This window comes from Dissoconium aciculare (genome assembly GCF_010015565.1).
Source record: "Dissoconium aciculare CBS 342.82 unplaced genomic scaffold K489scaffold_4, whole genome shotgun sequence".
Lineage (NCBI taxonomy): Eukaryota > Fungi > Ascomycota > Dothideomycetes > Mycosphaerellales > Dissoconiaceae > Dissoconium > Dissoconium aciculare.
This window is the reverse complement of record NW_022984954.1, coordinates 1,034,737-1,062,002: the sequence shown is the minus strand read 5'-3', so window position 1 is coordinate 1,062,002 and position 27,266 is coordinate 1,034,737. Positions and strand designations below refer to the sequence as shown.

The 27,266-nt window shown below is 52.5% G+C and overlaps 9 protein-coding genes across 9 annotated transcripts; 5 read left to right on the top strand and 4 right to left on the bottom strand.

The window, feature by feature from the left end:
- Positions 1 to 265: 265 nt before the first annotated feature.
- Positions 266 to 3,229, bottom strand: K489DRAFT_303353 (uncharacterized protein; the record flags this gene model as incomplete). The annotated part of the gene is made up of 1 exon (XM_033600477.1): positions 266 to 3,229. A coding segment is annotated over one exon (2,964 nt), but the record flags the coding sequence as incomplete, so codon positions are not given.
- Positions 3,230 to 3,961: 732 nt separating this feature from the next.
- On the top strand, positions 3,962 to 6,254 carry K489DRAFT_378746 (uncharacterized protein). The gene has a single exon (XM_033604476.1). The coding sequence runs from the start codon at positions 4,215 to 4,217 to the stop codon at positions 6,123 to 6,125; it is 1,911 nt and encodes a 636-aa protein (XP_033461369.1). The 5' UTR covers positions 3,962 to 4,214; the 3' UTR covers positions 6,126 to 6,254.
- Positions 6,255 to 7,090: 836 nt separating this feature from the next.
- K489DRAFT_302831 (uncharacterized protein) lies at positions 7,091 to 10,743 on the top strand (the record flags this gene model as incomplete). Its single annotated transcript, XM_033600463.1, has 3 exons — positions 7,091 to 7,372; positions 7,486 to 10,519; positions 10,640 to 10,743. Coding segments are annotated over 3 exons (3,420 nt in total), but the record flags the coding sequence as incomplete, so codon positions are not given.
- Positions 10,744 to 11,059: 316 nt separating this feature from the next.
- Positions 11,060 to 12,999, bottom strand: K489DRAFT_378743 (uncharacterized protein). The gene has a single exon (XM_033604475.1). The coding sequence runs from the start codon at positions 12,703 to 12,705 to the stop codon at positions 11,194 to 11,196; it is 1,512 nt and encodes a 503-aa protein (XP_033461367.1). The 5' UTR covers positions 12,706 to 12,999; the 3' UTR covers positions 11,060 to 11,193.
- A 1,428-nt stretch (positions 13,000 to 14,427) lies between these two features.
- K489DRAFT_378742 (uncharacterized protein) lies at positions 14,428 to 15,738 on the top strand. The gene is made up of 3 exons (XM_033604474.1): positions 14,428 to 14,912; positions 14,999 to 15,211; positions 15,293 to 15,738. Exons 1-3 carry the CDS (start codon positions 14,701 to 14,703, stop codon positions 15,498 to 15,500), a joined length of 633 nt encoding a protein of 210 aa, XP_033461366.1. The 5' UTR covers positions 14,428 to 14,700; the 3' UTR covers positions 15,501 to 15,738.
- Positions 15,739 to 17,539: 1,801 nt separating this feature from the next.
- On the top strand, positions 17,540 to 19,967 carry K489DRAFT_378740 (uncharacterized protein). The gene is made up of 2 exons (XM_033604473.1): positions 17,540 to 17,935; positions 18,007 to 19,967. Exons 1-2 carry the CDS (start codon positions 17,790 to 17,792, stop codon positions 19,490 to 19,492), a joined length of 1,632 nt encoding a protein of 543 aa, XP_033461365.1. The 5' UTR covers positions 17,540 to 17,789; the 3' UTR covers positions 19,493 to 19,967.
- On the bottom strand, positions 19,923 to 21,475 carry K489DRAFT_378739 (serine/threonine kinase TIP30/CC3). The gene is made up of 2 exons (XM_033604472.1): positions 20,159 to 21,475; positions 19,923 to 20,085 (listed from the first exon to the last, which is right to left on the bottom strand). Exon 1 carries the CDS (start codon positions 21,006 to 21,008, stop codon positions 20,400 to 20,402), a length of 609 nt encoding a protein of 202 aa, XP_033461364.1. The 5' UTR covers positions 21,009 to 21,475; the 3' UTR covers positions 19,923 to 20,085; positions 20,159 to 20,399.
- Positions 21,476 to 22,437: 962 nt separating this feature from the next.
- K489DRAFT_180074 (uncharacterized protein) lies at positions 22,438 to 22,896 on the bottom strand. The gene has a single exon (XM_033599454.1). It carries the CDS (start codon positions 22,781 to 22,783, stop codon positions 22,520 to 22,522), a length of 264 nt encoding a protein of 87 aa, XP_033461363.1. The 5' UTR covers positions 22,784 to 22,896; the 3' UTR covers positions 22,438 to 22,519.
- A 1,449-nt stretch (positions 22,897 to 24,345) lies between these two features.
- On the top strand, positions 24,346 to 25,976 carry K489DRAFT_180078 (aquaporin-like protein). Its single transcript, XM_033599455.1, has 4 exons — positions 24,346 to 24,481; positions 24,752 to 25,370; positions 25,487 to 25,555; positions 25,612 to 25,976. The coding sequence occupies exons 1-4, from the start codon at positions 24,470 to 24,472 to the stop codon at positions 25,833 to 25,835; spliced, it is 924 nt and encodes a 307-aa protein (XP_033461362.1). The 5' UTR covers positions 24,346 to 24,469; the 3' UTR covers positions 25,836 to 25,976.
- Positions 25,977 to 27,266: the final 1,290 nt, after the last annotated feature.

Genomic DNA, 27,266 nt, shown 5'->3' with positions numbered 1-27,266 from the left:
AATCCTCATCAGAAACAGCGCCCGCGGGCGCGACAGGATTCTCCCTCTCCTCCTCCGCGGCCTCCGCGGCCTCCCAATCATCCACCACAACCGGCTTATTAGTCGTCGCCTTCGACGGCCTGACGATTTTCTTCTTGACAAACGTGACTTTCCCGGGCCCACTCCCGCCTCCAGCGGAAACCGCGCTGCCGCCACCGCCCAGCGCAGCGAAACTGTTAGTTCCCACGAACGCAGATCCCGAAACCAAATTCCTCGGGGCGACTTTCTTCGCGGCGACGCGCGACCAGCCGTCGCCGCCGGTGGCGTCCGATTCCAAGCGGGTGACATTCAGCGAAGAATCGGCGTAGCAGAGCTGGGTGCTGCCGAAGCCCCTGGAGGCGATGGCACGGGTGAGCGGAGCGCGGAGGTTCTGGAGGAGGCGCTCGAGTTCGGGGGCGGAGAGGGTGCGGGTGTTCGCCTTGAGGACGACTTCTTCGCTGGGCAGGAATTCGATGTCGAATGTGAAGGGGTGGGGGCCCGTGCTGGAGAGGACATGGAGGACTTCGGTGCGGACTTCGTCGAGGGTGAGGGCGAAGCGCGGGTTTTTGATCACGAAGCTGTTGAAGGGTTCGGTGGGCTTGGTGGGTTGTAGGTGGGGCTTTGAGGCGGAGGGCCCGGTTTCGGTGTCGGAGACGTTGGCGGAGCGGAGCGATTGTTGGCGGAGGCGCAGGGCGTCGGCGAGGGTCTTGTTGGGCGCGGACACGAAGCGTGGGGTTTTCCACACGAGGACGTGACGGTGGGGTTCGGGATCGACGCTTTCCGAGTCGAAGCCGAAATCGTCAGCAAGAGCGTGGATGAAAGCGCGTTGTGAGGCTTGCATGGGGTTGAAACGCAGCCTCTTCTCATCCTCGGCAGCGGCAAAGACACGGAACTCGCGCTCTTGTGTTTGTCCCCGTTTCGGATGCGATGCGAACAGAGTCAGAGTTTCGTTTGAAAAGGGAATATGGTCCCCACCATCTACATGCGTGGATTGATCGATGTTGAGAGCCACGGCAAGTTTGCGATTCCTCTCCAACCGAGCACACTCATCGTTGCAGGGTAGTGTTTTGGCTGTATTTCCTTCGCTGTTCTTGGAAGCGCCGCATCTCACTTCTTGCTTTTGAGCCTGACACTCACAGGTGATGAACATCTTGCTTGTGCAAGGCTTTTCCTCCTTGCAAGGGTAAGGAGCGTGACAAGGCGCCTCGTCCGGGTGGCCACAAGCCTTCTTCTCCTTTCCGCAGGGCTGCTGACATGCCTGACCGTTGGCATCCTCGCACTCGCCCGAGCGATGGCAGGGCTTTCGGCAGAAATGATACCCACATCGAAGTTTCTTTCCGCAAATCTCGCCGCAACGGATATCCACCAGCCAGCATTGCTGATTCTTGACCATGCGCTTCCCACACATGCATCGTCGTTCCACCAAAAATGGACATTTCGGACAGCTCTCGCTGTCGAGATGGCAAGTATGTGGTACCTGAGGATGACCGCACCCTTTAGGACGGCGACAAGGCTGTCGACATGGTGGAGGGCGAGTCCCACACGGCAGTGGCGGCATCAATACCGTCTGGCCACAGTTGCAGGAAATCTCCTCGAAGATGGCTTCTTTGCAAGAGCCGCAGGGCCCTTTGTGGCAAAGATCATCGCAATAGTGAGTCCCACATTTCAAGAGTCGACCACATTGACGGGTGCAGATGTGCTCGGCTTCGAAGCCATCGTCCACCGCACGAGGAGCTGAACTCAGTGGACGTTGCTTTCGTTTATTCGACAGTCGCTCGACCGCCTTGCGTTCCCCTGCGCAGCAATGCTCTTCGCAGGCATGACGGCCGCAGTTGAGATTTGCACGACAGATACGTCGGCACTGTGGCGATTCTTCCTGACCCTGGTGGCAAAGTGAGTCGGATGAAGTTCTGCCACATCGGCAATTAATAGTGATCTTCTCCTGACAGGGCGGACACTTTCCGGAATGGCAGACCCGAGGGCAAAGATGGCCGCATGTTAGTGAATTGCTGCATGGTTTGCCACAGCTTGGAATTGCGTCCTCACACGATGTCCTGGGTTCCTCCATCAATTCGTCGAGGGCAGTCTTGCCACAAGTGCAGTGAGTAATGACATCAGCGGACTTGGGACAATGACCAGGCGTTCCATCCTGCGGATGGCACCGCTTTAGACATTGGTGAACGCCGCAGTCGAATTCGCGCTCGCACAGGTTTTCACATTCAAACAACCCGGTCCATGTTTCCGAGACAACCTCGCCCGTTTCGAGTCGGTGGGTTTGATAGCTAGTCGCTGGAATGCCGCGATCACCGCAAAGCACGTCCTTTTCCATTTTGCCACAATAACAACGAGCTGGCAGGCGTACTTGGCAGGGCCCGCAAGGACCTTCGTGGCATGGCCGTGTACACGCATGTTCACCACAAGCCAGGGGCGCATTGCAAACCTCCCCACATGTCCAAGCCGAACTGTAGTCAGTCTCAGTACATCGTTTGGTGGTTTGGTGCTTGCCACAAAAGCAGGCTTGAGTCGGACCCATATGCGAACATGGCGGACAGGGACCAGCATGACACGTAAGCTGGCATGGATGAGGACATTTCTTGACCCGTTCCCGACCACACGTCTGCCCGCATGAATGTGGAGGAATTCCAGCGAGAGTCTTGGGATCGTACTCCTTTTCACACCAACACGTGTATGACGTGGGCAGGGTATCTTTGGGAAGGTTGCAGCCGGGACATCGCCACTGAGGTGGGTTTCCCCCTTGTCGATTATTCTCTTCTTGCTGTTTGATTGTTGACGCGGACCAGACTTTCACACAATGCAAATGAAATACTGTCCAACAAGTATGGCACGACCAGACTTTGGAATTGGTCCGTACTTCGCTTGTGCAGATTGCACATTCGTAATGACCGTTGTCGATATCTTCATGGGTGCGAGTGGCAATATCTAGCGCTTGTGATTTCGGAGCTTTTGGTTTTGGAGGTGCTGCCTGCCTCGGATGTTCTCGCTTCGGACGCGCAACAGGAGCTGGACGAGTGACCGGCTGTCCTGGAACAAAAGTAGGCGCAGCGCCTTGCAGCTGTCCCGATTGACTCGACGGCGCCGAATCCTCACCACCTTGCTGCGTTAATCGCCCACCAAAAGCCCGACCATTTACAGTCCGATTCTCAGCAGGCCTGGCAGCATTACCTCGTCGCCTTCGCCCTCTGCCGCTCGATTCGTCGTTCTGATTTCGGACTGGGTTGGCTGGTATTGCTGATCCTCCATTGCTCGCAGCAGGAGCAACACTGGCAGGCCGCATTTGTAAGGCCGCAGCATCTCGTCCTGAATCTCGTCCGCCTCCACCACCGCCTCTCCCGCGGCCCCGACCTCGTCCTCGTCCTCGATTTGATCGTCCTCCTTGTGGCTGTCGTGACGCACCAGCTTCCACAGGCGTACTCACAACTGGTCCCTCCATAATGAAGCTTCCGCTTGAGAAGAAGGCAATTTGCCACCACGGTTCGGACGTATCTTGGTCAAGTTGATTGATATGCCTGTGTGGACAACCGTCCTTGTGAAAATTTGAATGTTGCCACTTCCTAACAAAAAATGAAATACAGGCCTTCAGAAAAATATGCCCGATAGAACTTTTAGAATTGATCGAGTTGTTGCTCGTACTGTGTGAATGAAGAAGTGGCAAGATAAGACGCAGGCAGGCTATGATCAAGAGGAAAAGACGTGCTATAACGGATTAGAGAGTGCTGATCTCGAATTGTGAGTCAGGATTGAAATGAACCTTGAAATGTTGTGTGGCGATGAAGGCTTATTGCCCGGTGTACTGCATTGCGGTCGAGGCTTCTCGCACAGCCCTGCGACTCAAAATTATCGATTACTCATACGTCGTCATTCTCTGCGCAGCCCTGAATAATTTTGTTTTCGACTCTCTCTGGACTGTTGCCATCTATTGTGACGTTAACCTCCGGGTCTGCCCTTGTTTCGTTCCATCCTTTACGATACTGTACAGTATCACTATGTGCACCTGGCGGCTGCATTACTAGCGGCTGCAGCCAGTTAATGAACCGTTCCTGGAACCGTCCTCACGTGTGTTGCGACAATACTGCATTCCGCGACCCTCACAAACATTGATGTGCTGATCGTAATAATATTCACGAAAACATTCAGCAGGGAACGTCGAAGTACATTCCCGTCCGCCCTTTTGCAACATGGCCGAGGAAACTCCTGCGCTTGAGCAAGGCGTGAAGAGAACGCATGCGGAATTCGCAGATGGTCAACCAATTGTCGCCGCAGCCGGCGCGTCAGATGAAAGCGATTCCGACGATGACATTGGGCCAGCCTTGCCTTCGTCAGAGGCGCCGAAGAAGAAGCGCAAGAGGCTGCCGTACGAAAAGCTCTACATTGCAGCTTTGCCGTCAGCTCCCAGATACTCCAAATCGTTGATGCACAAGGAACAATTGTCCTTCTGTACGATAACACCGCATACGGATTTCCTCATCACCAGCTCGATAGACGGCTATGTCAAATTCTGGAAAAAGGTGGCAGGAGGGATTGAGTTCGTCAAAGAATTCAAGGCGCACAATGATGAGATCGCGAGTGTGACGGTCAGCGTGGATGGGCGGAGTTATGCGACAGCAGGCGCGGATAACACCATCAAGATATTTGACGTGTCCACATTCGATTTACTTGCTATCTTGGAGCCTGAGTTTCCGCTGAAATGCATCTGCTTTGTACATGGACAAATGTCATCGTTGCCTCTACTTGCCGTCTCCAGTGCGGCTGACGGTAGCATCGTGCTCTTTGATGGTCGAGGTGAAAACACGAAACCGCTGCATACGATCCAGGCTCTTCATCGCAAGCCGGTCCATGTAATGGCATATAACAATCAGTATGATTGTGTTGTTTCTGCTGATGAGGGTGGCATGCTCGAATATTGGCGACCCTCAGGATCATATGAGAAGCCGGACAACGTCTTTGAGATGAAGAGCAGCACGTCCCTGTTCGAGTTCAAGAAGGCCAAGTCGGTTCCATATTCTATAACAATCTCCCCAGACGGCTCACAATTTGCAACATTCTCATTTCCAGACCGCAAGGTACGGGTCTTCACATTCGCCACAGGCAAATTGTATCGTACATACGATGAGAGCATCACCACTTTGACCGAGATGCAGCAAGCAGGAACGCTGAGTAGTGATCCACTGGATGCGATCGACTTTGGCCGGCGTATCGCGGTGGAGCGCGAGCTGGAAAACCCTTTCGTTCGATCACGAGTCAACGTCATATTCGATGAAAGCGGGCACTTCATTCTGTATGGAAGCATTCTCGGTACAAAAGTCATCAACACACTTTCGAATCGGGTAGTCAAGGTGTACGGGCGCGAAGAAACCTTTCGACCCGTTCACCTCGCGCTGTATCAAGGACAGCCCGACAAGAAAGGTGTTGTGACAGTACAGATGGCTGCGTCCGACAATCCTCTCCTGGCCGAAGCAGAAGCTCGAGATGCGATGCTTGTCACTACAGGCTCCGCCAAGGTACGCTTTTACATGTTCACCAACGAAGACAACGTATCAAAATCAGATCGGGACATTCACAACGAAAAGCCTCGAGTTCTGGGATCCAATGCAAAAACAGAAGAGGTCAAGAACGATCGATTTGCGACATCCGCGACAATCCACACGACCATGGGCGACATACACATCCGAATGTTTCCCCAGTACGCGCCAAAGGCCGTGGAAAACTTCACTGTACACGCGCGAGCGGGATATTATAACGGAATCATCTTCCATCGTGTCATCCGCAAGTTCATGATCCAAACAGGTGATCCACTTGGGGATGGTACTGGCGGCGAGTCGATCTGGGGTAAAGAGTTCGAAGATGAGTTCACGCCGCAGCTACGGCACGATAAACCGTACACGGTCAGCATGGCCAATGCAGGCCCGGGAACCAATGCCAGTCAATTCTTCATCACCACGGCGCAGACCGACTGGTTAGATAACAAGCATACCATCTTTGGGAGATGTGTCAAGGGGATGGATGTCGTTCATTTGATCGAGAATACCAAGGTCTGGCAGGAGAGGCCGGTTGAAGACATCAAAATCATCAATATCACGCTTGGATAGGAGCGTGTTTGAGAAGTGGATGGGATTTATTGGGAGCATGACAAATAGTAACGCACCCCATCCATTCGCCGCGTTCAAATGAACGGTAATACTCGAATGTTAGCCCCATTCGCGCAACGATACCCATGCCTTGCTGAGACGTGATTCTTGTAATCTTCACCATTCAAGCACCAGGAACGTAGTATGTCCATTGCTGTCGAAACACATGCCGAGGATTTTTACACAATTTCCATTCCCACGGAATGTGGACCGAATTGGCGTCAGAGCGTTTTACTGTATTTTGCTGGACAAAGTTGAATATTAAGTGGACCGTGCGTTCGTGACATCTTTCTATTGGAACCTCCTTTGCCCTGAGGAGAGCCCGACGAGAATACCGCCTACTCCATCTCACACACGCGCACTTACCATCATCACATTTCCAATCGCGATCGCACATCTTGATTGATGTGTTGATCGTCCGGTCGTGCCATAGACGCCTCGAAGCGCCAGCTATCCTGCGCGTCGCACGCGATCACCGTTCTCATAGGCACGCGTCGCATCCGACACCATCTTCGGCCGTGTCACTCCGCCAAACGACTCGTCTCGCCCGCTGACGATGGTTGACACACACATGAAAAATTGAGACATTCGGCGATAGTATGCCACATGGTGGCCTCGACTTCGTTCCCGGAAGTGTCTCGGAAAACCCGTTGAAGCATAGACGAGATTTGCCCGACTTTGCGCACGACATCATACCATCCTCGAAAATTCTCGGCTCACCGACTGATATCAAAGGCAGCCGACAACCGAGACGGCCTTCGACTTCAAATGCTGCGCCGCAGGTCCGACTCATCTCTGGCGCGGACAACCTCATGCATCCTTCCGAAAATGGCGACATGCTCGGCGGCGTAGGCTCTGCGAGCTCACTCGGCAGCACTGCATCGTCCGTTTTCTCACAACCTCGAAAGCCGTCTTTGAGCAATGGCTTGACACCTCTCACCAACCACACAGACTCATCGCCGCAAAAGGGAAATAGTCCTCTACATGCACATGTTACCGCCGGGATGGCTGCCACTAATGGCACCGAGTCAAGGACACCAGTCTCCCAAACGAACGAGCAAATGGCACGCAAAAGCCGCCCGCAAATGCTCCCGCCACCAGGCAAGATCAAAGGGTACAGAGCGGTATGGGATCCAGAATTGGACGTCAAGCTCAGCAAGGAAGAGCGTAAGCGTGCTACACAACGCAAAAAGGAATTCGGCATCGAGGTACGCTATACTTTTCATCAATTGCTGAGCTTGCGCAAGATTGTACACATGACATGATATGGCGAAAGAAAATACGCTCTGTACCCTTTGGCTGACACAATGGATAATGACAGACAACCATGGCGCCGCCAGATCCTAGATTGGCCATCCCGGGATATATGTCAGGCAATTGTCGCGCCAAGACCAAGCCCAGCAAGGCTATCCTGCGGATTGCGCCATACAATCTGCCACCATTCAAGACCGATGCCAATTCCGTCGGTCCTGGCGAAGCAGAGCAGATCGTGGTTGTCGGATTCGATCCCTTCATGATGGAATCGACTTTGCGGGTGAACTTTGGCACATTCGGCAAGATTGCCTCGCTGACGAACAAGACTGATCCCGCAACGGGAAGTTTTCTCGGCATTGCGCAAATCAAATTTCGAGATCATAATCAGAATGGTCAGGAAATTTCGGCAGTCACTGCGGCGAAAAGTGCAGAAGCGGCTTTCAAGAGTGGTCAGAAGCTGCAACAGCAATCTGTCAAGGTTGAGCTGGATCGCGAAGGGCGGAGGTGTAAACGCCATGTCGAGGAAGCGCTGCGGAAATTGAGAAACGAACAGGACAAGCGGCATGGCCATGCTCCATCCGCACCGGCCACAGAAACTCCAAAGCCAGACGCGTCTGCACCGCCGCCCAACGCTCCGAAAGGCCCTTCTGCTTCAAGAGCCAAGGTTGCGCCAACTATTGAAGTTGCGCCTCCCACAGGTCCTGCGAGTACAGTAGCAGCGCGCTCAGGCCCAGCATCTCTCATCGAGGAAGAGCCGATCTTGAGCAAGATCAAGCGCAAGCCTTATATTCATATTCCACATAGCTCAGTACCCGTCCTGGGAACAACTATTCCGCATCTCAAAAAGCGACTAAAGGCGTTCGACTGGCGGGAGGTGCGATTGGACAAGACTGGGTACTATGTGGTATTCGACGATTCGAAAAGAGGCGAAGATGAAGCGGAAAGATGTTTTGCTGGGTGCAACAACGAGCTGCTTTTCACATATCACATGGCGATGGAATGCCAGAAGTATGGAAATCCGGATTACGAGCGCAGTCCTAGTCCGGAACGAGCAATGGCAGAGCAGCAGAAGCAGGCACAACGGGAGATGCTACTGCGCGAGGATGCGGAAGATTTTGAGATCGAGAAGCAGAATCGAGCCGCCAATCTGGATCCTGTTCTTGGTGCTTTAGAACAACTGCGCGCGGAGTTGCGCGACAAGATCATGAGCGATGCCAAGGCAAGGATCGCCATTCCCATTTTTCACGAAGGTCTGGAGCCGTCAAAGCATGCTGCGAAGCGACGGAAATTGGGTCTTCCCGATCCATCAGAAATGGAGAACAAATCGCGAGGGCTTCTTTTTGGAAGCGCGGGTGACATGTCACCCCACAAGGGCCGACATGGCTCGCACTCGAAACCGCTTCGGCCGCATGACCCCAATCAACAGCGTGGAAGGAAGGGCGAGCGCAACAAGGGCCCGATGAATGCATTTGCGGATGAGAGAAGACGGAAACCGGCGCCGAGACCGACCCATGCTCGTGGATTGCACTTTCGGCTACAGCAGATGTATGAAGAGGAGGAAGAAGAGGACTCGGACGATGACGAGCAGCGGACATCCATCACTCGAGATACTGAGGAACAGGAAAGCCGGCCACTTAGCCGTGCCAGTCGTACCTCTACGCCATTCGATTCAGAGTCTGCTGCAGAAACTCCACAGAACAAGCGACGGAAGCTCAACGAGTGGGACGAAGAGGACAAGGAGCATTTCGACAAGTTCCAGCAGGACATGCTGGGTCATTTGCTATCCAAGGAGCCCGAAGATCTCGCGACCCGTGAGCTGGAACTGGTGGTTAATACCCTACCACGCACCTCCAAATACGCCACGCGCGCTCGGACGGAGCTGTTCATTCGACAAAGATCCAAAGCCGACGATGATCTCTTCGACGTTGCGCTGGCTACGAAGAAAGATGCCAGTAAGCCCGGAGAGGCGGCTGCTACAGCGCTGGACGCCAAAGCCGCCAAAGAGAAGGTCAAGAAGAAGAGGAAGACTAAAAAGCAAATCCTCGAAGAGCAGGAAGCCCTCAAAGCAGAAGCAGAGGAAGCAAAAGCCGCAAGCGAGTCCGTACCGCCCGAGATCAGCATCGAGATCGAGGAAAAAGAGATCGAATTGGAGGCGATGGAGGAATTGGAACCCGAGAAGGACATCGATTTACGACTGACGTATGACAAACCAAGACGGACAGTCGAGGAAGAGCTCACCAAACCCTTGGACATCGATGGCTGGCAAGACTATCTCAAGGATGACGAGGATATGCAATTTGCGAAGCTGGCGCTGGCTGAAGAGGCTGCATCGGATCTCGGTGACGTTAAACTATGGGCTTGGCGGCAGAAAGAGATCAAGCAGATGAACAGTGTGGAGACTCCATCCGGTCTACAATCCGACACGTTGATCCAGGGCTATTACGTCCCCAATGCCAGCGGCTGTGCTCGAACCGAGGGCTACAAGAAAATTCTCAACGAGGAAAAGTCCAAATACCTCCCGCATCGCATCAAAGTCCAGAAAGCTCGCGAAGAACGACAAGCCCTCGCCAAAGCCAACCCCTCTGCTGCTATCGAAGCCGCCAAAATCGCCGCAGCGGAAAAGATCGTCAGTAAAGCCACTTCTCGAAGTAATCGTGTCAATAACCGTCGCTTGGTCAATGATATCAACCTTCAAAAGCAAACTCTCGCCGCTTCGAGCAACAACAGCGATGCCGATGTCGCTATCCGCTTTAACCAGCTCAAGAAGCGCAAAAAGCTCGTCAAATTCGATCGATCCGCCATTCACGGTTGGGGTCTTTACGCCGAGGAGAACATCGCCATCAACGATCTCATCATTGAATATGTCGGCGAGCTTGTGCGCCAGAAAGTCGCCGACATGCGCGAAATCAAGTATGAGAAGCAGGGCGTTGGCTCGTCATACCTATTCCGCATGTTGGATGACGAGATCGTTGACGCGACCAAGAAGGGCGGTATTGCACGCTTCATCAATCATTCTTGTAATCCGAATTGTACCGCCAAGATCATCAAAGTCGAGGGCACGCCGAGAATCGTCATTTATGCCATGAAGGACATTGGCAAGAGTAAGTTTCCCCTTTCCCCTTCTTACACTGACCGGCTCATGCGTGCTGGGGTGTACGAAAACCCGCGTGCCACAAATTCTTCATGTTAGATCTCATGCTGACTTGTCCGCGCTCCTACAGACGACGAACTCACCTACGACTACAAATTCGAGCGTGAATACGGCTCAACCGATCGTATCCCTTGTCTCTGCGGCTCAGCCAACTGCAAGGGTTTCCTAAATTAGCCCCCCTCAAACGACGAGCGAAGATGAAACGCAAAGGAGGGCCATTTTTTTAATACCCCATGTCCCTCCAGGGCTCAACACCGATATCACGAGGTGGCCTACCCATAGGTTGGCGTTCCCTGCCGCCTTTGTACAAATTTCAACATGAAAAACTATTTTCTTGCCCCCTTTCAACGGCCTTCCTTGTATTTGTCTTTCTTATTAGTTGAGATTCGTCTCCACATAGCTTTTGGTGCGGCGTGTATGCATATGGGTGGTTTCAGTCGATCAGTATCCCGAAATCTGGGCACGAAGGAAAACCTGCATTGCAAGATGGCATCGCGTTGAGGGACGGAGAAATCATTTGCGTCATAAAGGATGCGGATGAATGAAGCAGGCATGATCGAATTTTCAATATTTTCCATATTCAGGTGACAGCAAAATTCATAGTACTTCCCACAAAGATGACACTCAGAGCTCCCTCACACTCCCATCTACATGGTCCTCAACCTCCGTGATGCCGGCGACATCAATCTCAGCGATCCGCCTCGGCAAGTCATCCTCCAGGGGGTCCATCGTTCTCTGCAAACGTTTCGCCACATCGTCTACCTCCTGCCACACCCGCAGCAAATTCCCTCCCGCGACCTTCGCCGCATCCCTTACACTCACGCCCTCAGCAAGCAAATAATCAAAGAGCGCCGGGAACCGCCCAACATCCTCTAAGCCTCTCGGCGTCGTAGGGATTCCGTCATAATCGCTCCCGATGCCCACATGATCGAACCCAATCCTCCGGCCGATGTGCAGGATATGCGCCGCAACCTGCGCCAGCGTGGAATCCGCCTCCACATACTCCGGCATTCCCGTGTCGAAGTCCGGATCGTCCGGCCGGCGCGTCTTACAGCTGATGAAATCCGGCGCGAAGTTCACCATCACCAGGCTGTTGCGCGCCTTGACCAGATCGAGGACGTCGTCGGGGACGTTGCGCGGGTGCGGGCAGAGCGCGTAGGCGCTCGAGTGGGAGAAAATCGGCGGCGCGAGGCTCCCCGTCCAGTTGGTCGCGACCAGGTTCCCACCTAGCACGTCCCGCATCGTGTCGGCGGAGACGTGCGAGAGGTCGACGATCATGCCGAGACGGTTCATTTCTTGGATGACGAGGCGGCCGGCGGGGCTGACGCCGCCCCAGTAGGGCGGGGCGCGGATGGCGCGGGAGGCCTTGGTGATGACGGCGGCGTCGGAGTAGCGGGTGTGGCAGTTCCAGTTGAGGGTGGCGTAGCGGACGCCGAGACGGTGGTAGTGGCGGAGGGTGGAGATGGAGTTGCCGATTTGGTGCAGGCCCTCGATGGCGAGGGGGCTGATGAGTTTGTGGTCGACGTGGAAGTTGTAGAGGGCTTCTTTGGCACTGAGCGCGAGGGTGAAGTACTTGGGATATTTGGCGGACAGGCGGTGGAAGAGGTCGAGCTGGTCGAGGGTGGCTCGGACGAACGGTGCGTAGGCTTCGTCGGAGAAATCGAGACCATCGGCGGGACAGGGGACGAAGGCAGACCAGAAAGCACCGCCGAGTCGTCCGCGGTCGGCGCGTGGAAAGTCGAATTGGCCTGTCAGACCACCTTTCTCCAATGCGGTCGTGAAATTACGTTCATAGATCTTGTTGTTGTATTTCTCGCGAATGAGGATGAGGAGATCATTGTGGCCATCGATCAATGGATTTTCTGCGAGGAGTTTGTCCGCGCCCGTCAATCGCGGTCTTAGCAAGTACGTTGGATCAGGCCAGCCGTAGAAGAAACCACTGATGGCAATGAGCATGCCGCCGAGTAGCATCAGCTTACGCACGATGCTAGGCTCTTCCGGTGGAGGCTTGAAAGGGACCTCGTCGACAATGTCCGAATCTGATACATATTCTTCGACTAGTCTTAGAGCTTGCTTCTTCTTATCGGCCTTCTCTCGCACTGGCGAGGTACTCTTCTTCTTCTTGTTGTTGGCCATACTATGGCGACCGAGCGGTCAAAGTTATGTAGTCAAATCTTGTCGCCGGTCGAGGATGACTTGACCGATGATATCCAGCTACGATTGAGTTGCAGCTTAATAGGCTAATGCTGCGTGTAGCTTGCGGAGCTCCAGAACTGGTTTCTTTAGGGAGCGACTCGCAACAATGTCAGAGGCGCAACATCTAAACTGTATGCTTGGAGAAGACACTGAACATAACGAGCGTGCCTAAATAATTCAATTCGTTGAACGCCGTTATTTTTTCCAACTGTAGCCAATGAGCGTACCTACCGTGTGCAGGTGTTATCGAAGCATGTACGTCAGCATCGGAGCCATGGGACCCTGAAAATCCTTTCGCCCAACTGTCGGATTGATCAATGCAGCAGCAGCTGAGCGCCAAGATGGACGATTCTCATCCTTGTATACTGATGTGTCTATCTCACCATAAACATAATATTCTGTCACTGCAGCATGATCACCTCAAACACTCAACTGATCGATCTAGAAGGCCTATTCGCTCTATGGCTAGAAGTCAAAGGGCCAGGGCGCCCGTGATGATATTCCGATGCCGTGTCGATCCCGCGATGCACCGAAATACTTGAAGCGTAACATGTTTTTCTCACATTGAGTGGACTTATCGAGAAGAATCCCAGATCATGGAGCTCTCAGATGCGCGACTCGGAGTATAGCTCTGCAATTGAACAAAGCTTGCGAGGATTTCAATAGAAACGTGCTCTCATGGCCGTGCCAGGCGCAAGCACAAACCGTCGACTTTGATAGCGTTCTCGTCTAATTATTATTTTGATCACATGTCCTTGGGCTTCGTCGTCCAGGTGGTCCACGAATATCTGCCGCGCAATGCTTCTTGGTTCTGTCATCATCCACGTTGCCGTCGATGCTTCGCGGTCACAAGAAAGCCAACCTAGGCATTATACGTACAGGAGCATGGCTTCGAAATTCTCTCACGACGTTCGCCATCTGGATGAGCATAGCGTAAGATGATTCCTGATGAGCTCCGTCGCGTCGAACACCCTCTGGCTGCGAATTCATCATCCCGACGCCGTTTCAAAGCGACCTCGATCTGGCCTGGTCTCCAGGCGGGATCATGTCTCAAAGCACGCTGATGTGGCTGGTGTACGATGAACAGGGACTACGTGACTGCATGCATCACAGGGCAACCTACTGTAGATCAAGAGTTCTTTGCACCCTGATTGACGTCTTTGGTACAACGGGCCTGGTGCATGGCAACCACGACCCGTCTCCAACCTTGGGATGACCTTTGCTTAGCCCAGGCTCGACTCTTGAAAAGATAATGCCACCAAAGCGAAGCACTGCCCGCAATTCCGCGCAGCGATCGAAGTAGCAAACGACGCGTTCTACATGTAACAGCCCAAATTATCACGCGTCCGGTCTCTAAATTTGATCTCTGTTGCGATATAAGGTTTCCCCAGCCAAGGCATCAAACACGCGGCCGCAAGCCGCCTCTATAAATATCCGAAGATGAGACAGCGGGGGGTCGCCCAACGCCAATCACATGAGTGGAATTCGTGCCGCAATGGCTAGTCCGGTCGGGCCCGCCGTGCCGTCCGAGTAAAAACAGCACGTCCACGCGCCGGTCCAGGGCGAAATGCTGCGGTGACTGGATTTACTGGACTGCTGCGCCGCAGACAGACATAGATCTTGGGCAGTGCCACAGTACCGCAATCCTAATTTCCCTCACCAACAACCCGCTCGGCCATTGCGCGCCGTACCAGATTAACCACACAGCGACGATATGTGATGGTCGGCTGGACGGACGGGATGTTGGTGGAGGATGTGGGAAATACATAGATAGCCACTCGAGTCCTTCCTGTCTGTAGAACATTCATCCTTTGTACATCCAATTTTGGTGCTTCGACATTGACATCCTACTTGTTGTGTACGATCTCTACCAATACCAATCCCGTACTCCATCAAGCCTCCTCCATCACTAAATCACACAACACCATCATCAAGATGTTCGCCGATCTCTGGTTGAAGCGCGTCTTGGTACCCCTCTGGGTTGCCCAGCTACTCCTCAATGCACTCTACATCGTCTTTGGGAGCATCGTCCTCAATGCCGTCCGCACCTTAAGCGCGAAAGAGCTCGAAGACGCGTACCGGGATCACGACATCAAATACTCGGGTACAAGTGAAGAATCCCTGAAAGCATTTCAAAAGTGGTCATAGTGAGTTAACGCAATCCCTGCCCATTTCTCAGTGAAGGGCTTGTAGGCGCTCGATCATACCATACTAACCGTACGGTTCTTCTTAGTATTTACCTGGGAATCTTCATTGGCATCGCGGGCATGGGCGTTCTGTTCTCTGCCCTGGAGACGGTTCAATTCGCGCGCAGAAAGCTCAGTCCAGTGCTGCTCGTCGTCCTCAATTCCATCGCCGTGCTAGTTTGGATCGTCATCGTGGGTTTCAGCGCATGGTCAGCGTACTACAGCTTGAGCGTCGGATTGATCTGGCCCGTCCTGCTATTGTAAGTCTTTCCTCAATCCGGAGTCTACAATCCTTGGCTGGGTATGAACATTCACTAACCTCGATCCTTTTCTCCTCACAGTGCCGTATACCTCGCAAAACTCATCTACGCCTCTATCATCCTGCATCGCGTCCGTAAAGGACATGCTGGCGCCCGTGGCTCATACTCTGTCCCCGGCGAGATGAGGACCGCCTACGATGGCTCGACTGCTTACCACGGCGGCGCGAAACATGCCGCCAATGTCGAGTACTACTCGCCCGCGCACATGGGTCCTAACGGCCGCGCGTAGAACTGTTTCGCCAACGCATATACGGCATTTTGAGATAGTATATCCTCAAGTAGAGGTGGCTTGGATTGGAACTCGGGTGCATTGGGACGGTTGTCTTTTTCATGATGAGATGATAAGTTTTTCTGGGGAGCGTGGCGCGCTGCTTCTTCATTCGGAGCGTTCTTGCTTGTATAATAGCTATGTTGCGATCCAATCGTGGCCAGAGTACAAATTTGAAATTTATTCTATCTGAACATTCAAATGCGTGACACTGTCAACAATATCATACTTTCGGCATTATCATGTCGCTACATGTTGGAGACTCTAGATGCTGTGACGCCCATAGCGTTGACTATTCATGTGTCACATACTGAAGTGTATGTATTTTGATTTTCCCGGTTTCAAGACGATTGGCCTACCTCAATCCGATTTGTCGCAATGTCACGATTACGCGATAGCATCTCTTTAATCGAGGTCGAGGTGATATTGGATCCAGAGATCAGTGTGGTAGGAGACCATCGGCGAAGAGACAAAGTGCGCACTGTCTACCTGTCCGCAGCAGAATGATCTCCGGAACACCGGACAAAGAAAAGGTCGCCAACAACCATTCATGATGTATCGGGATAGTTCGAGTGTGCCTGTGCGCTGCCGAAAGCCAATGTTCGCTGGGACGATACGTAGATATGTACACGAAGTACAAAAGACGTGGGACAAACCGCTACTGGCTCTGGCCGAAATTTGCCCAGTCATTCCATCACTTCCGTTCCCACTAAGAAATTCCTATTCTCCGCTAAACGCGACAACCAAATCATCTGCTTTATCATGAAGAATATTTGACCGATCCTGACAGGAAGCACAGAACGACATCATCACCCGAGAATGCGTCTCTTTGGCACATGCATCGCGCGTGGGTGCTGGAGTATGCTCCATTGTCGCGAAGACCAGAACGAGCGCCACGTGGCACTGCCGAACTCCCCGGCATAAATATCTCCGTCTCCGTGTAGGCACTTCGCCGGTCAGCGCCCAAGCGTCGATTGGCTCCTCGCTTCATTCGAGGATTCTTGAAGACGGACAAGTGCCAAGGTCCAAGCTTATTTTGCTCGATGTCACATTCCGGCGCCTACCCGTTACACACTGTCCGCGGACAGGTACTGTCGCCCTTCACGAAACTCTATGGAGAGGGAAAAGCTACCTGGTTATCCATGCACATCACAATCATGATTTGCTTATGACATAATCGCTTGTGACGGCACACAAGTTCCCAGGATCTCTGAACTTTGCATAGGCGGTGTCGGTGCCACGGAGGCGGTCTGCACCACGGCCTTGGAGTTTCCCCTCCCGGCACACTCCCTCCCAACGCTCTCGATCTGCCCAACCAAGAAGAAAATCTTAAGCAAAAGTCTTCATCATGTGACGAGCCGTGCATGGCTGCTACTCTGGAATTTGGCATCCGGACTCATTCTGACTCATCAGAAGGAGGATAACATCGTGAACGCTGTCAGCTTACTGTGCGACGTACAGTACCGGAATTCCCAGACGCAATCTCTCATCCGAAGTGGAAGCCTATGCTGGCCTGCACTTCCAACACATTGCACTGTAGACCACAGCCAGACACCCGGGTCATTCCCTCAACGGCCACCTCGAGCCTCTTATCGGTATAGGCTCGCGGGCCATAGGTGATCATGCATCGGCAGGCACGGCAGGGTTGCCAACTGGTCCGCACACAGCCCGGCAGTTAGGTCACTGGGGCCAACGGATGAGAGCGCACAGGCAAAATTCATCAGATGCCAACCTCATCACTGGGGCCCAGGCGCGGACCCGTCGTCCTCCGCGAATCACACAGCAGAATCCTTCGAGCATCAGGTTCGCACAGATCTCACACTTGCGAAGACTTCTGCCTAGGCCTGTCTGTCATCGTTTGCTCCGGCGAATCAGTGAAATTGTGCACAGCGTGATCACCATGATGACAGTCTCCGAAGTGGACGCCACCGTAAGCATACGTAAGGGACTACTAAAGCACAGTGCGTGTGCGTTTCCTTTCTCTCGTTGTCCTGGTTTATCTTTGCGACTTGCTCTGTTTTGCGTACACCTTTGAGCGTTTAAAGCTGTTTTCGTTTAGTGTGAAGGTTCGCCATTCAGGCATCGATGGTCATTGATATCATTCGTACGGAGTAAAAGCCATGGCTGTGGTTGGGCTGGATTGGGCAATTCGCGTTGATCTCTCTCGTTTGCTGCTTTCATCTTCACAGCGCAGCGGTGATTTCTCTTTCCGATAGTCTTCTTTGCTGGAATCCTCTTCGGTACCACGTCATGGCATCTTCGCGTTCCGGCGATAATTGGACAGGGATGCCTTCGGAATGGACTTCACAAACGCTGGCGGCTAGGCATAGTCTGCTCGGAACGCTGGCGTCTCCTGCAGACCTTGTGCGGCGGAATCACGACCGATCTATTGGCCAGTATGTTCATTGTGGTAGCAAATCCGGCCAAATGCGAGCAATCTCCATCTAACTCGAATCGTTACATTAAGATCTCCGACTGAGGATACTTGGACTTATACTTCATCATCCAAGCTCGACGACGGTAACACAAGTAGATCATCCCGACCACTTGCATTGGCCCAGCGTCTCTCTCAAACCTCTCAACAGTCTCCCGAAATATTCCCCAGGCATAAGTTGCAGACACAACAGCGTATCATGCCCGAGGAATCAAGACCACAGTCGTTTTGGAACACAGATCTAAGATCCCCAAACATACGGCCCCTGCAGCAGAGTCCTTCCACGTTCGCTCATGGCATGACATCAAGTCCGCAGCGTTCACATCACTCACACCTCTCGACCAGTCTTTTTCCCGCAGAGGAACAGGAAGGCATCTCACCACCGAATCAATACTGGCTCGGCGACTCAGCACGGCAAGGGAGTAACAGCAATACGAGTAGTAATAGTTATAATTCAAGTCAAAATCAGGCACCTCTTCGCGATTTGAATCATCCAAGACAGCACCGACGTCAACATACTAATAGTCAAGACTTGGGTCATCCTTCATCGAGTCTCTACCTCCAACAATTACAGCTTGCGCAACAACAACAACAACAACAACAACAACAACAACAACAAAACCAGCAGCAACGATTAGAACAGCAACAGTATCAGGTTCAGCAACAGCAACAACAGAACCAGTACTTTCAGTCTCCATATCAAGCGACAGCTCCGCCAATATTATCGTTACAACCACCACGATCTCGGGGAAGCCAACACCAGACCCGACGTCCTTCGAACCGCGACGAATTCCAAGGCCATCATTATTTCCTCCCTGTATCCTCTCACCCAACCAGTACCGAGCCGACAGAAGCCTCACTACCGCAGCTACCCACCTCCCTCACCCGTCCCGAGCAGCAAGAGATCCTCCAAAAGGTCCACCAACGCCTCTGCCGCTGCGCCTTCGACTTCCTCGCCTTCTACAAATTCGCCATCCCCGCCGATCCCATCCCCGACAATACTCACCATAGCAACCCACCACATCCTCGTCAGGAGGATCTCCGGCGGGCCGCTCATGTCCCCTCGAGCTCTTCCTTCACGCCGCAAGAGCATCTCCCGCAGATTTCTCGCCCGGAAGATCGGACTTGGTCCTGGTGGGCGCACCTCCTCAAACGTCTGGCTACGAAGCGAAGGATTCCAGCACGGGTATTGTATGGTGAACAGATTGGCTCAATGGTCTCAGTGCTAGAAAGCAGTCTCATCGGGAGCAATGATGTGGTCCAAATGTCCCATCAGCAGCAGCAGCAACAATCACCGCATCAGCAGCATGGAGCTCAAGGCGATGGTGACTACGAGGATATGTCAAACTTCGGCAACGCGAGATCGTCATCAGCACCCAGAGATGATCGGAATCTTCTTCAAATCATCAGCGCGGGGTTACAAGTGGCCCGGCTGTTGAAGGATGCAAGTGCTATGCGTGATCTGGACGCGATCTATGGATACACCGAGGACTTGATACTTAGTCGGAGGCGAAGATAATGACTGCGACGATGCAGAAGGAGGAGGAGGACGAGGGGATAAATCTTGTGGGAGATTGGTTGCTTGCTGAAGAGCAGCTTCTCTGCGGTGGATCTCAAACGTACTGGATGTGGATGTAATCTGATTGGTACGATTCGATCGACCAGCAGAGTCTGCGCCACGTGATCCAATCCGCGGTGTGAGTTGGAAAGACGGTGACCGAGGCGAAGATCGTCCATCTTTGGACTAGGCACGGTTGTCGAGAGAATCAGAGACTGACAGACTTTGCTGCGACATGATCGGTTCATCAATGGATTTGATTTGCTTCATCAAGTCCTTTGAAGCAGGCAGAGAGAAGAGAGGGAGAGAGAGAAGGCAGTGTACACTTTTGTGTATCTCGTAAAGAATGTAATTAAGAATGTAATGAACCCCGAGGAAGTCTCCCCGTTATTGTTTGCTCTCGATTTGAATTCTATTGGGCCAACGACGAAACATGTTATGCCGAGCTCATATTGTACTCTCTACCATGGCGTTTAAAAGACGCCATCTCCCTGCCGGCTCATGATCGAGAGTGACACACAAATACATGTCTTGTTCGCTGGCAAGGATTGAGACTAACAGCTCCCGGAACGATCTTGATTAGATTGAAGATAAAACAAAAAGAATCATAGATCTCAGCTATCTTACATTGGTACTTCATGGTCGTGAATACAAAGAGGTTTACGCATCTGATTCTAAGCTTGCTCATTCAATTGTGTCGGAGAGTTCATCTTCACTGCTTCCATTCATCTCGGCCGTGTTTGACGATATCCGCCTGCTCAAGCGCCCAGTAGCCCTTGGGTGCTTTACCTTCTTGTGCAAGACGCACCGCAGCAACCGCAGCTCGTCCAATGACGACCTGATCTTGACCTGGCAGAACGCGCCGATGTCAGCCTTTCCTTCCGCGCACGCCAAAGCGGCCGTGAGGAAAACTCCAATTACCTATCATATCCTGCAGCGCTAGGCTGATGCGATGCAAATTTCCAATGAAAGTCTCGAGGAAGATGGATTTCGGTTGCTCTCGATTGCCGATGATCATCCCCGGTCGCAAGACAATTCCGTGCTCGAAGCCGGCTTCTCTGATGGCATCTTCGACGCCGATTTTCATCTGGCTGTAGGGCACATATCGGCTGAGAAGACCGCGGGTCCCGCCACCCGAAATGTATAAATAAGTCTTCACTCCGGCCTGTTTGGCGGCTTTGATGTTTTCCACGCAGAGGTCGTGGTCGATCTTCCACTGCTCTGCGAGACTGCCGGCCTGCGCGCGGGTGGTGCCAACGGCGTTGAATATCACTGTCGGCTTGGGATTCAATGCTGCGATCATGCCGCTCCATTTAGAGGTATCGGTCTCTTGAGTCGCTTCCAATTTTGGAGATTCCTGTTTCGGGAGACGTCGGGAAATGGTTTTGATCGGTCCAAAGATGCTGTCCCCAAGAAGCGTCGTCAGGATATGGCTCCCCACGGCCCCCGTGCAGCCGAAGACGGCAGTGGTTGTCATGCTTGGATGATGAAATGTCGCAGAGGGTTTAGGATTGATGGTCTAGGAATACCTGGTTATGATCTTGAAGATCAAATTCACATATGGAATTTACAATTAAGTGTTCAATGGGCGCAGAATGCCATCGCAGGAAGCGTCATCAACAGGCAGGCAGGACAACGTTATCCATGTACGGCACTGCGTTGCTCACGCTGATTTGGTTGGCAACACGTTGTATGCGTGTCGTGGTCTTCAAGGCATCGCTGACATTGTCGCCGCTTTGACTTCGCGCGCGGAGGACGGTCAGCATCAAGCCATGATGGATCGGCCAATTATCTCCCAGTGGCATGCTATTTCCTAAGCTCATTTTCTGCGCTTGTCGAAATCATCAATGGGTCATTGTTGAACTGACGATCGACATCGCCAATGTTAACATGCTTCGAGCGCGCAGGTAGACAGATCTTGTGGCTGATGATGGCTGACGGCCGATGGCTGATGGTTGGCGTGAGCCACGCGCTCAACCTGGCTGTCCGGGCGGCTGGCTTGCTGCAAAAGCTGCCCATTTGCATATATCGTCAGCCACCTGCAATGTCGCAAGAGACCAGTAAATTACACGTCCTTTGCGCCCGCATGGAACGACTTCATTACTGCGCCACGTCCCTCCGGAACGCTGATATCTGCTGTGCGGCAACTTCATCGACGCGCGCCAGCAAGGGCCGAAAACGAGAGTAAGAGACGGATTAGGTTGTGATCACTCCCGTCTCTCTTCTGCCTGTGAACGTCTTGCGATGAGATCTGGGTTGCATTTTACGACGACACGATACGAGGGGTCAAGACAACACTCAGTCCCTCCTCGACTATTGACCGCGAGCAGTTACATAGGTGCTGTTCGCCGGGCACAAATCTGGTCGAAGATTTAAATGCTGATGACAATATACTCGCAGGACTTTGTTCTCTTCCCACAACATGATAAATACAAAGACACACACTCTCTGGATAGAGGTTCACTTTAGACATCATTGGCCTCGACAAACAGATACCGTAGCACCTGTGGCAACCTCAGCGAGAGTTCGGAAGTGATAGACCGACCGAGAACTTCCCGTCGAGACAACAACGTAAAACGGCGGGAAACCTTTCCCTGCTACTGTCACCTCCGTATGATGATGGTTATGGTATCCATGGAAGTTCTGATGTCTTGTCCACCCAGCTGTATGCCGTAGTGCTGTAGGAAAATATCTTGCCTTTCCCCCAAGCAATGACGTCGGTGGAGATGCCCGTCTCCGTCATGCACACACGCATGATCCTCCGGCGGAGTTGCGAACACACCATTGCATGGCCATGTTGACTCACCATATTACATGCTGTCATCGATCGTCTACAGGTATGTTGATCTTTCTTAAGTAGAGGTGATGTGCGCGCTGTGTGCAAACGCGCACATGTCTCCTGTGACGTCCACTATCATCTGGTCATCGACTAACAGAATTCATTGAGCGGCATATCGAAATTTTTGCTCAAATCGACGTCGTCAGGACTTACATTGTGATGGACGTACCTTGGTTGCGTTCCGAGACTGAAACGATGTCCGAGTCCGCCATCGTTCTTCGCTTATCAATTCCGAACGTGTTTGCTCGAATACCTAGGTAACCTTGGAACCCTTCCGATGCCGACATGTCTCGGCTCGGATTTCCACTGTCATCGTCGGCGGCGGTGCACCGACGAAACCGTATAACCGTGTAATCGTTTGGTCCTGACCTCACCTGGTGAATATGTGCAAGTCCAAACAAAAACCCTCTCATCTACAGAAACTGCACGAACGATCATTACATGATTGCGACGTGACTGCTACCATAGATGCTTAAATGCATCCCTATCACCGGGCGACACAGCTGAGCGCGTGCTGGGTAATCGCTGGACTGCTCCATCATCCCATCAAAAGCTTCCATCTCGATCCCGATCTAAGCCCGCCCCGAAGATAATTACCGCATCGTACGCGCGCGGAATTAGAACAATAATTTCTCAGGAATGTGGATGGATGTGGTTATGATGGAAGAGATCACCTCGGGACATTCTCATCGTTCAGCCTATGGACAGCCACCATGCGCCACATTACGCCCCACGTGCATGGGCCCGGTTGATGATGACATAACTCTATTGACCAACTTTCTGAGGACCTCATCTCCTCTTCCCGACTACTTGACCAACTTTCAGTGTATCTTTCAGTGTATCATGGACAGATCAACCCATCACAATGCATGAGAAGTAAGCAGTCGACAGATTGTTGCTTCCACGAGCGAAGGGTATCCCTTCCATTTCGAACATTCTTCCCTGGAGTCGCAGCGTTCTCACCTACCTTCTCTTTCCCATTGCTCCTTCCCTTCCCATTAGGCAATCACACCGACCGCGACCTTTGCATGAAGGTTTAAGACTACCTCATCAGCCCACCAATGGTCCGGACCAGTCGAGTACGGAATGGCCTTTGTAGTCTCTGCGCTATGCGCGGATGTCGTCCCTCCGAATGAAACCAACAGTCGATGATCGGAGCTTCGTAAACGTTATGCCCGAACAAGTACAATGCTTTGTGCAAGGAAAGGTACGACGAGATCACGATCAGATTGCGGCAGAAACGCGCGATACTCATGATCGCAACACCGTCCACGCCGGCACACCTGTGCAGCTCATACGGGTGTAGCATTCATCTCGGTCCATCTTGGCGGGTGCATACACTCACGTAAATGCTAAATACACATTTCTGTCGACCAGATCGTGACGAATACAGTCTCCAAAAGTAAACACGCCGACGTCATCTTCAGATCCGCGCACAATCGCTTGTCTTCTCCGACGCGTTCTTGTTTGCGCTGTTCGGTACCGGCTCCGGACGCTTGAGCTAGCTAAAATTCACGCTACTCCTGGGGTGCTTCTTTGCTTGCAGCCAATTTGAGTGCCTCGAGGGCATTTCACTGGTCATTCGGATCTGACTGAACAACAATCTTGGACCATCATGGCTACCTCCCATCTGCTTCGGCAAGGATTGCTGCTTTCCAAGGTTCCCTCGCTCTTCATGGGGAATGGTGCTGAATGTGGCTGTTCATTCCGTCGCACACGAATTGTGATACGACACCACCAATCAAGGGCAAGTCGCCGTTGACGTCGATGTCCTCCTTGATCTTACTGCTGCCCTGTTCGTTGGCACGTCCAGGCCACACCATATGTATCGTTACCTGACTATAGTACATATGTTTCCCATGCCGCCTTCCTGCACCTCTTCGCTGCCATCCTCCTTCCACAATACATTTCGCTGGATTGGAGTTCTCCTCAATCCTCCCATTGCTGCACACCCCAACCGCAGCTATCTCTCACCTGACATCAAGAAACCTGGTCGCCCTTTCCTTGGGTGCATCCCTACCAAGCATTGTGGTACAGTAACACGAAACCAGCATTCACGGCAGCAACAATAGGCGAGCAAGCCACACTGCACCTGCAAGATGAATATCAATGTATGTATCTTTCTTCACTTTTCGCCACCAACTTGTCACGGCGACACTCGCTGTGATCCTCGTCGTCGTCACTTGCTTTGTCGTGATGCTTTGCCGTAAGATCTCCAACTGGAGCATAACCTCGCGACGAGTCTCACTCGACCATTTCCTATTATCTCCTTTGTGAAGTCCAGCTTCACAACCACTCTTCACTCCTCTTACCTCTCGTTATCGCCGACATCACCCTTCGCCATGGCGGTTGCTAACGTCTCCATTTTCGATGCTACGCAGCAACAAGCCGTCGATGACGGTAAACACATCCACATCCACAGCCTCCGCAAGATTCCCGATGCCTACCGTGCCGGTGTCGTTGCCGCATCCGGTGAATTCGTCGGCACCGTACTCTTTCTCTACATCGCCCTCGGCGGCACTCAGGTCGCCAACAACATTCCCTCGTCGTCCGGTTTGACCGTCGAGCAGACGGGTTCCAACCCGCAACAACTTCAGTACATTGCTCTATGCTTCGGTTTCAGCTTGGCGGTCAACGCATGGGTCTTCTTTCGTATCTCTGGTGGTCTCTTTAACCCGGCTGTTACCCTCGGCATGTGTATCATTGGCGCGGTTTCCTGGACTCGAGGCGCCTTGTTGTTCGTTGTTCAGATCCTTGGTGGGCTGGTGGCAGCGGCGTTGGTCAGCTGTATGTTTCCGGGAACGACAACTGTCGAGACCACGTTGGGTGGCGGCACTTCCGTCGTGCAGGGCCTTTTCATCGAAATGATCCTGACTGGCGTCCTGGTCTTTGCAATTTTCATGTTGGCGGCAGAGAAGCACAAGGGTACCTATATCGCCCCAGTCGGTATTGGTTTGGCTCTGTTCGTGGCTGAATTGGTCGGTGTCTACTTCACTGGAGGTGAGTCTTCTGCTCGGCGACCTGTGTCTCTATCCGCCTCGTAGCACTTTGTGCACTACCTGGGACGAACGGCGAAATTCCATTTCTGCACCGATACTGACACATCCTTTCTGCAGGCTCTCTTAATCCCGCACGTTCATTTGGCCCCGCCGTTGTCAACCACAGTTTCCCCAGCTACCACTGGAGTAAGTCATCCTGTATCTCTTCCGCGACCTGCCACCATGTTGACAAATAACTAAAGTCTACTGGCTCGGTCCCGCCCTTGGCTCCCTCATTGCTGCTGGCTTCTACAAATTCATCAAGCTTTTGGAATACGAGACTGCCAACCCGGACCAGGACTCTGACCATGCACGATTGCAGGCGCGCAAAGAGCGTCATGCACGTCGGGCAAGGGGAGAGAAGGTCCGCAGCGCTAGCCGTCCAGCGACTTCGCATAGCGAAAGGACTGATGTCGATATGGTCTAAGCTGCGCATGAGCCTTCTTGGAAGGCGTCGCGGTGGATAGGAGAAGACGAAGATGAGAGTCTCGTCTTCTCCACTCCTCTTCATATGCTATGCTTGCCATTCTGAGACACCATCGCCTGGACTTTGACCTACGACCCGAACACTATACTTTACACTGCCACAATATCCGCCGCCACTAAATCTTCCTCGACTCCTGGACCTTCACCTCGATTTCCTCAAATATTGACTCCGATCCGACCACAACCTACTTGATCCTCGCACTGTCTCGGGACCCTACAAGACATGCATAGCCTTCTACTACAACACCGACTCCGCGATATCCCGACCGAAACAACTCTAATCACCCGACCCCAACAACCATCTTCCCCCAAAACAATCTCGAGACCCTCGCAACCAGCGCCAGACGATCGCACAGAGCTATGCCGGCGGCAGCTGCGCTTTTGAACACTATGTGCTTCTAACGACGATGGCCCTTTGGCCTGATCCTAGTAATTCTTCCACATCACGGAACAGGAGACTCTTTTACTTTCGGCCTTCGGGATGATGGACGACGATGATGACACGATATATAAGACCACGAATACGACATGGCCTTACGATACACGCACACGACCATGATACACCCCTTATTGGATTGACAGAATGATGAAAAAGCTCCTTTGGATTATTTTGCGCTTGTTTGCTTTTTTGAAAAAAGGAAACGGTAGATTGGCCTTTTCCTTTGCCTGGCCCGCTTTATTTTCTCTTGCAAGCGCTTGGAAAGGATGCTTGCGGGACGGCCAAAGGATCTTCCCGCAAGACAGAAGACAAGAGGGAAAGGAATGGGGGAGTTTTGCCGCGAAGCGAATGAATTTATGCCGTACACGAAGCAAGCGTTGACATGCGGGTTTTTCTTAATGTACACGATAACGTCTTTACCTTCTGCGCTTCTTGATAAATATGATCTTGTTTTTTATGAACATCACTGTTGCGCCCTGAGAATTGAACTCTGCGCGGAGAACCCGAGGTAGTCTCCACGCCGTGGATCGTGTTGATGTTTGGCCACTCGCCTTTCCGATCTTATGACAACGATAAGTCGTCGCTGTGTTGCCATGTCGATCTCTGCAATCGCTTCGAAATGCGGTCCAGCATTTTGAGCCAGAACCACCGTCATCCATCACAATCGTCACTGATCGTTTCGCAATGAAAATCAGAAAAACGTAGGCTCCAGCACGCACACACGGACTAGTAGGATCACGTATGGATGAACCAAAGCCTGCAATCGCCTCGCTTTGATTCTTCGAGAAAGAAACGCGATGTGAAAATAAATGAAGGCTTGAATTTTTCAATTCCTTCATCGGCGGATTCAAGTTAGCGATTGGATGGTAACCTCGGGAGCGAGAAAGAAGGCGACGACGACATGGATCACATCACTTGTGGTGCGCAGATTCC

Bases quoted from the DNA above. Each gene is read 5' to 3' on its own strand.
- K489DRAFT_378746 (XM_033604476.1), top strand. From the start codon at position 4,215: ATGGCCGAGGAAACTCCTGCGCTTGAGCAAGGCGTGAAGAGAACGCAT.
- K489DRAFT_378743 (XM_033604475.1), bottom strand. From the start codon at position 12,705: ATGGCCAACAACAAGAAGAAGAAGAGTACCTCGCCAGTGCGAGAGAAG.
- K489DRAFT_378742 (XM_033604474.1), top strand. From the start codon at position 14,701: ATGTTCGCCGATCTCTGGTTGAAGCGCGTCTTGGTACCCCTCTGGGTT. The intron at 14,913-14,998 runs GTGAGTTAACGC...GGTTCTTCTTAG, and splicing joins GCATTTCAAAAGTGGTCATA to TATTTACCTGGGAATCTTCA. The intron at 15,212-15,292 runs GTAAGTCTTTCC...TTCTCCTCACAG, and splicing joins ATCTGGCCCGTCCTGCTATT to TGCCGTATACCTCGCAAAAC.
- K489DRAFT_378740 (XM_033604473.1), top strand. From the start codon at position 17,790: ATGGCATCTTCGCGTTCCGGCGATAATTGGACAGGGATGCCTTCGGAA. The intron at 17,936-18,006 runs GTATGTTCATTG...CGTTACATTAAG, and splicing joins CACGACCGATCTATTGGCCA to ATCTCCGACTGAGGATACTT.
- K489DRAFT_378739 (XM_033604472.1), bottom strand. From the start codon at position 21,008: ATGACAACCACTGCCGTCTTCGGCTGCACGGGGGCCGTGGGGAGCCAT.
- K489DRAFT_180074 (XM_033599454.1), bottom strand. From the start codon at position 22,783: ATGAGAGGGTTTTTGTTTGGACTTGCACATATTCACCAGGTGAGGTCA.
- K489DRAFT_180078 (XM_033599455.1), top strand. The intron at 25,371-25,486 runs GTGAGTCTTCTG...TCCTTTCTGCAG, and splicing joins CGGTGTCTACTTCACTGGAG to GCTCTCTTAATCCCGCACGT. The intron at 25,556-25,611 runs GTAAGTCATCCT...AAATAACTAAAG, and splicing joins TTTCCCCAGCTACCACTGGA to TCTACTGGCTCGGTCCCGCC.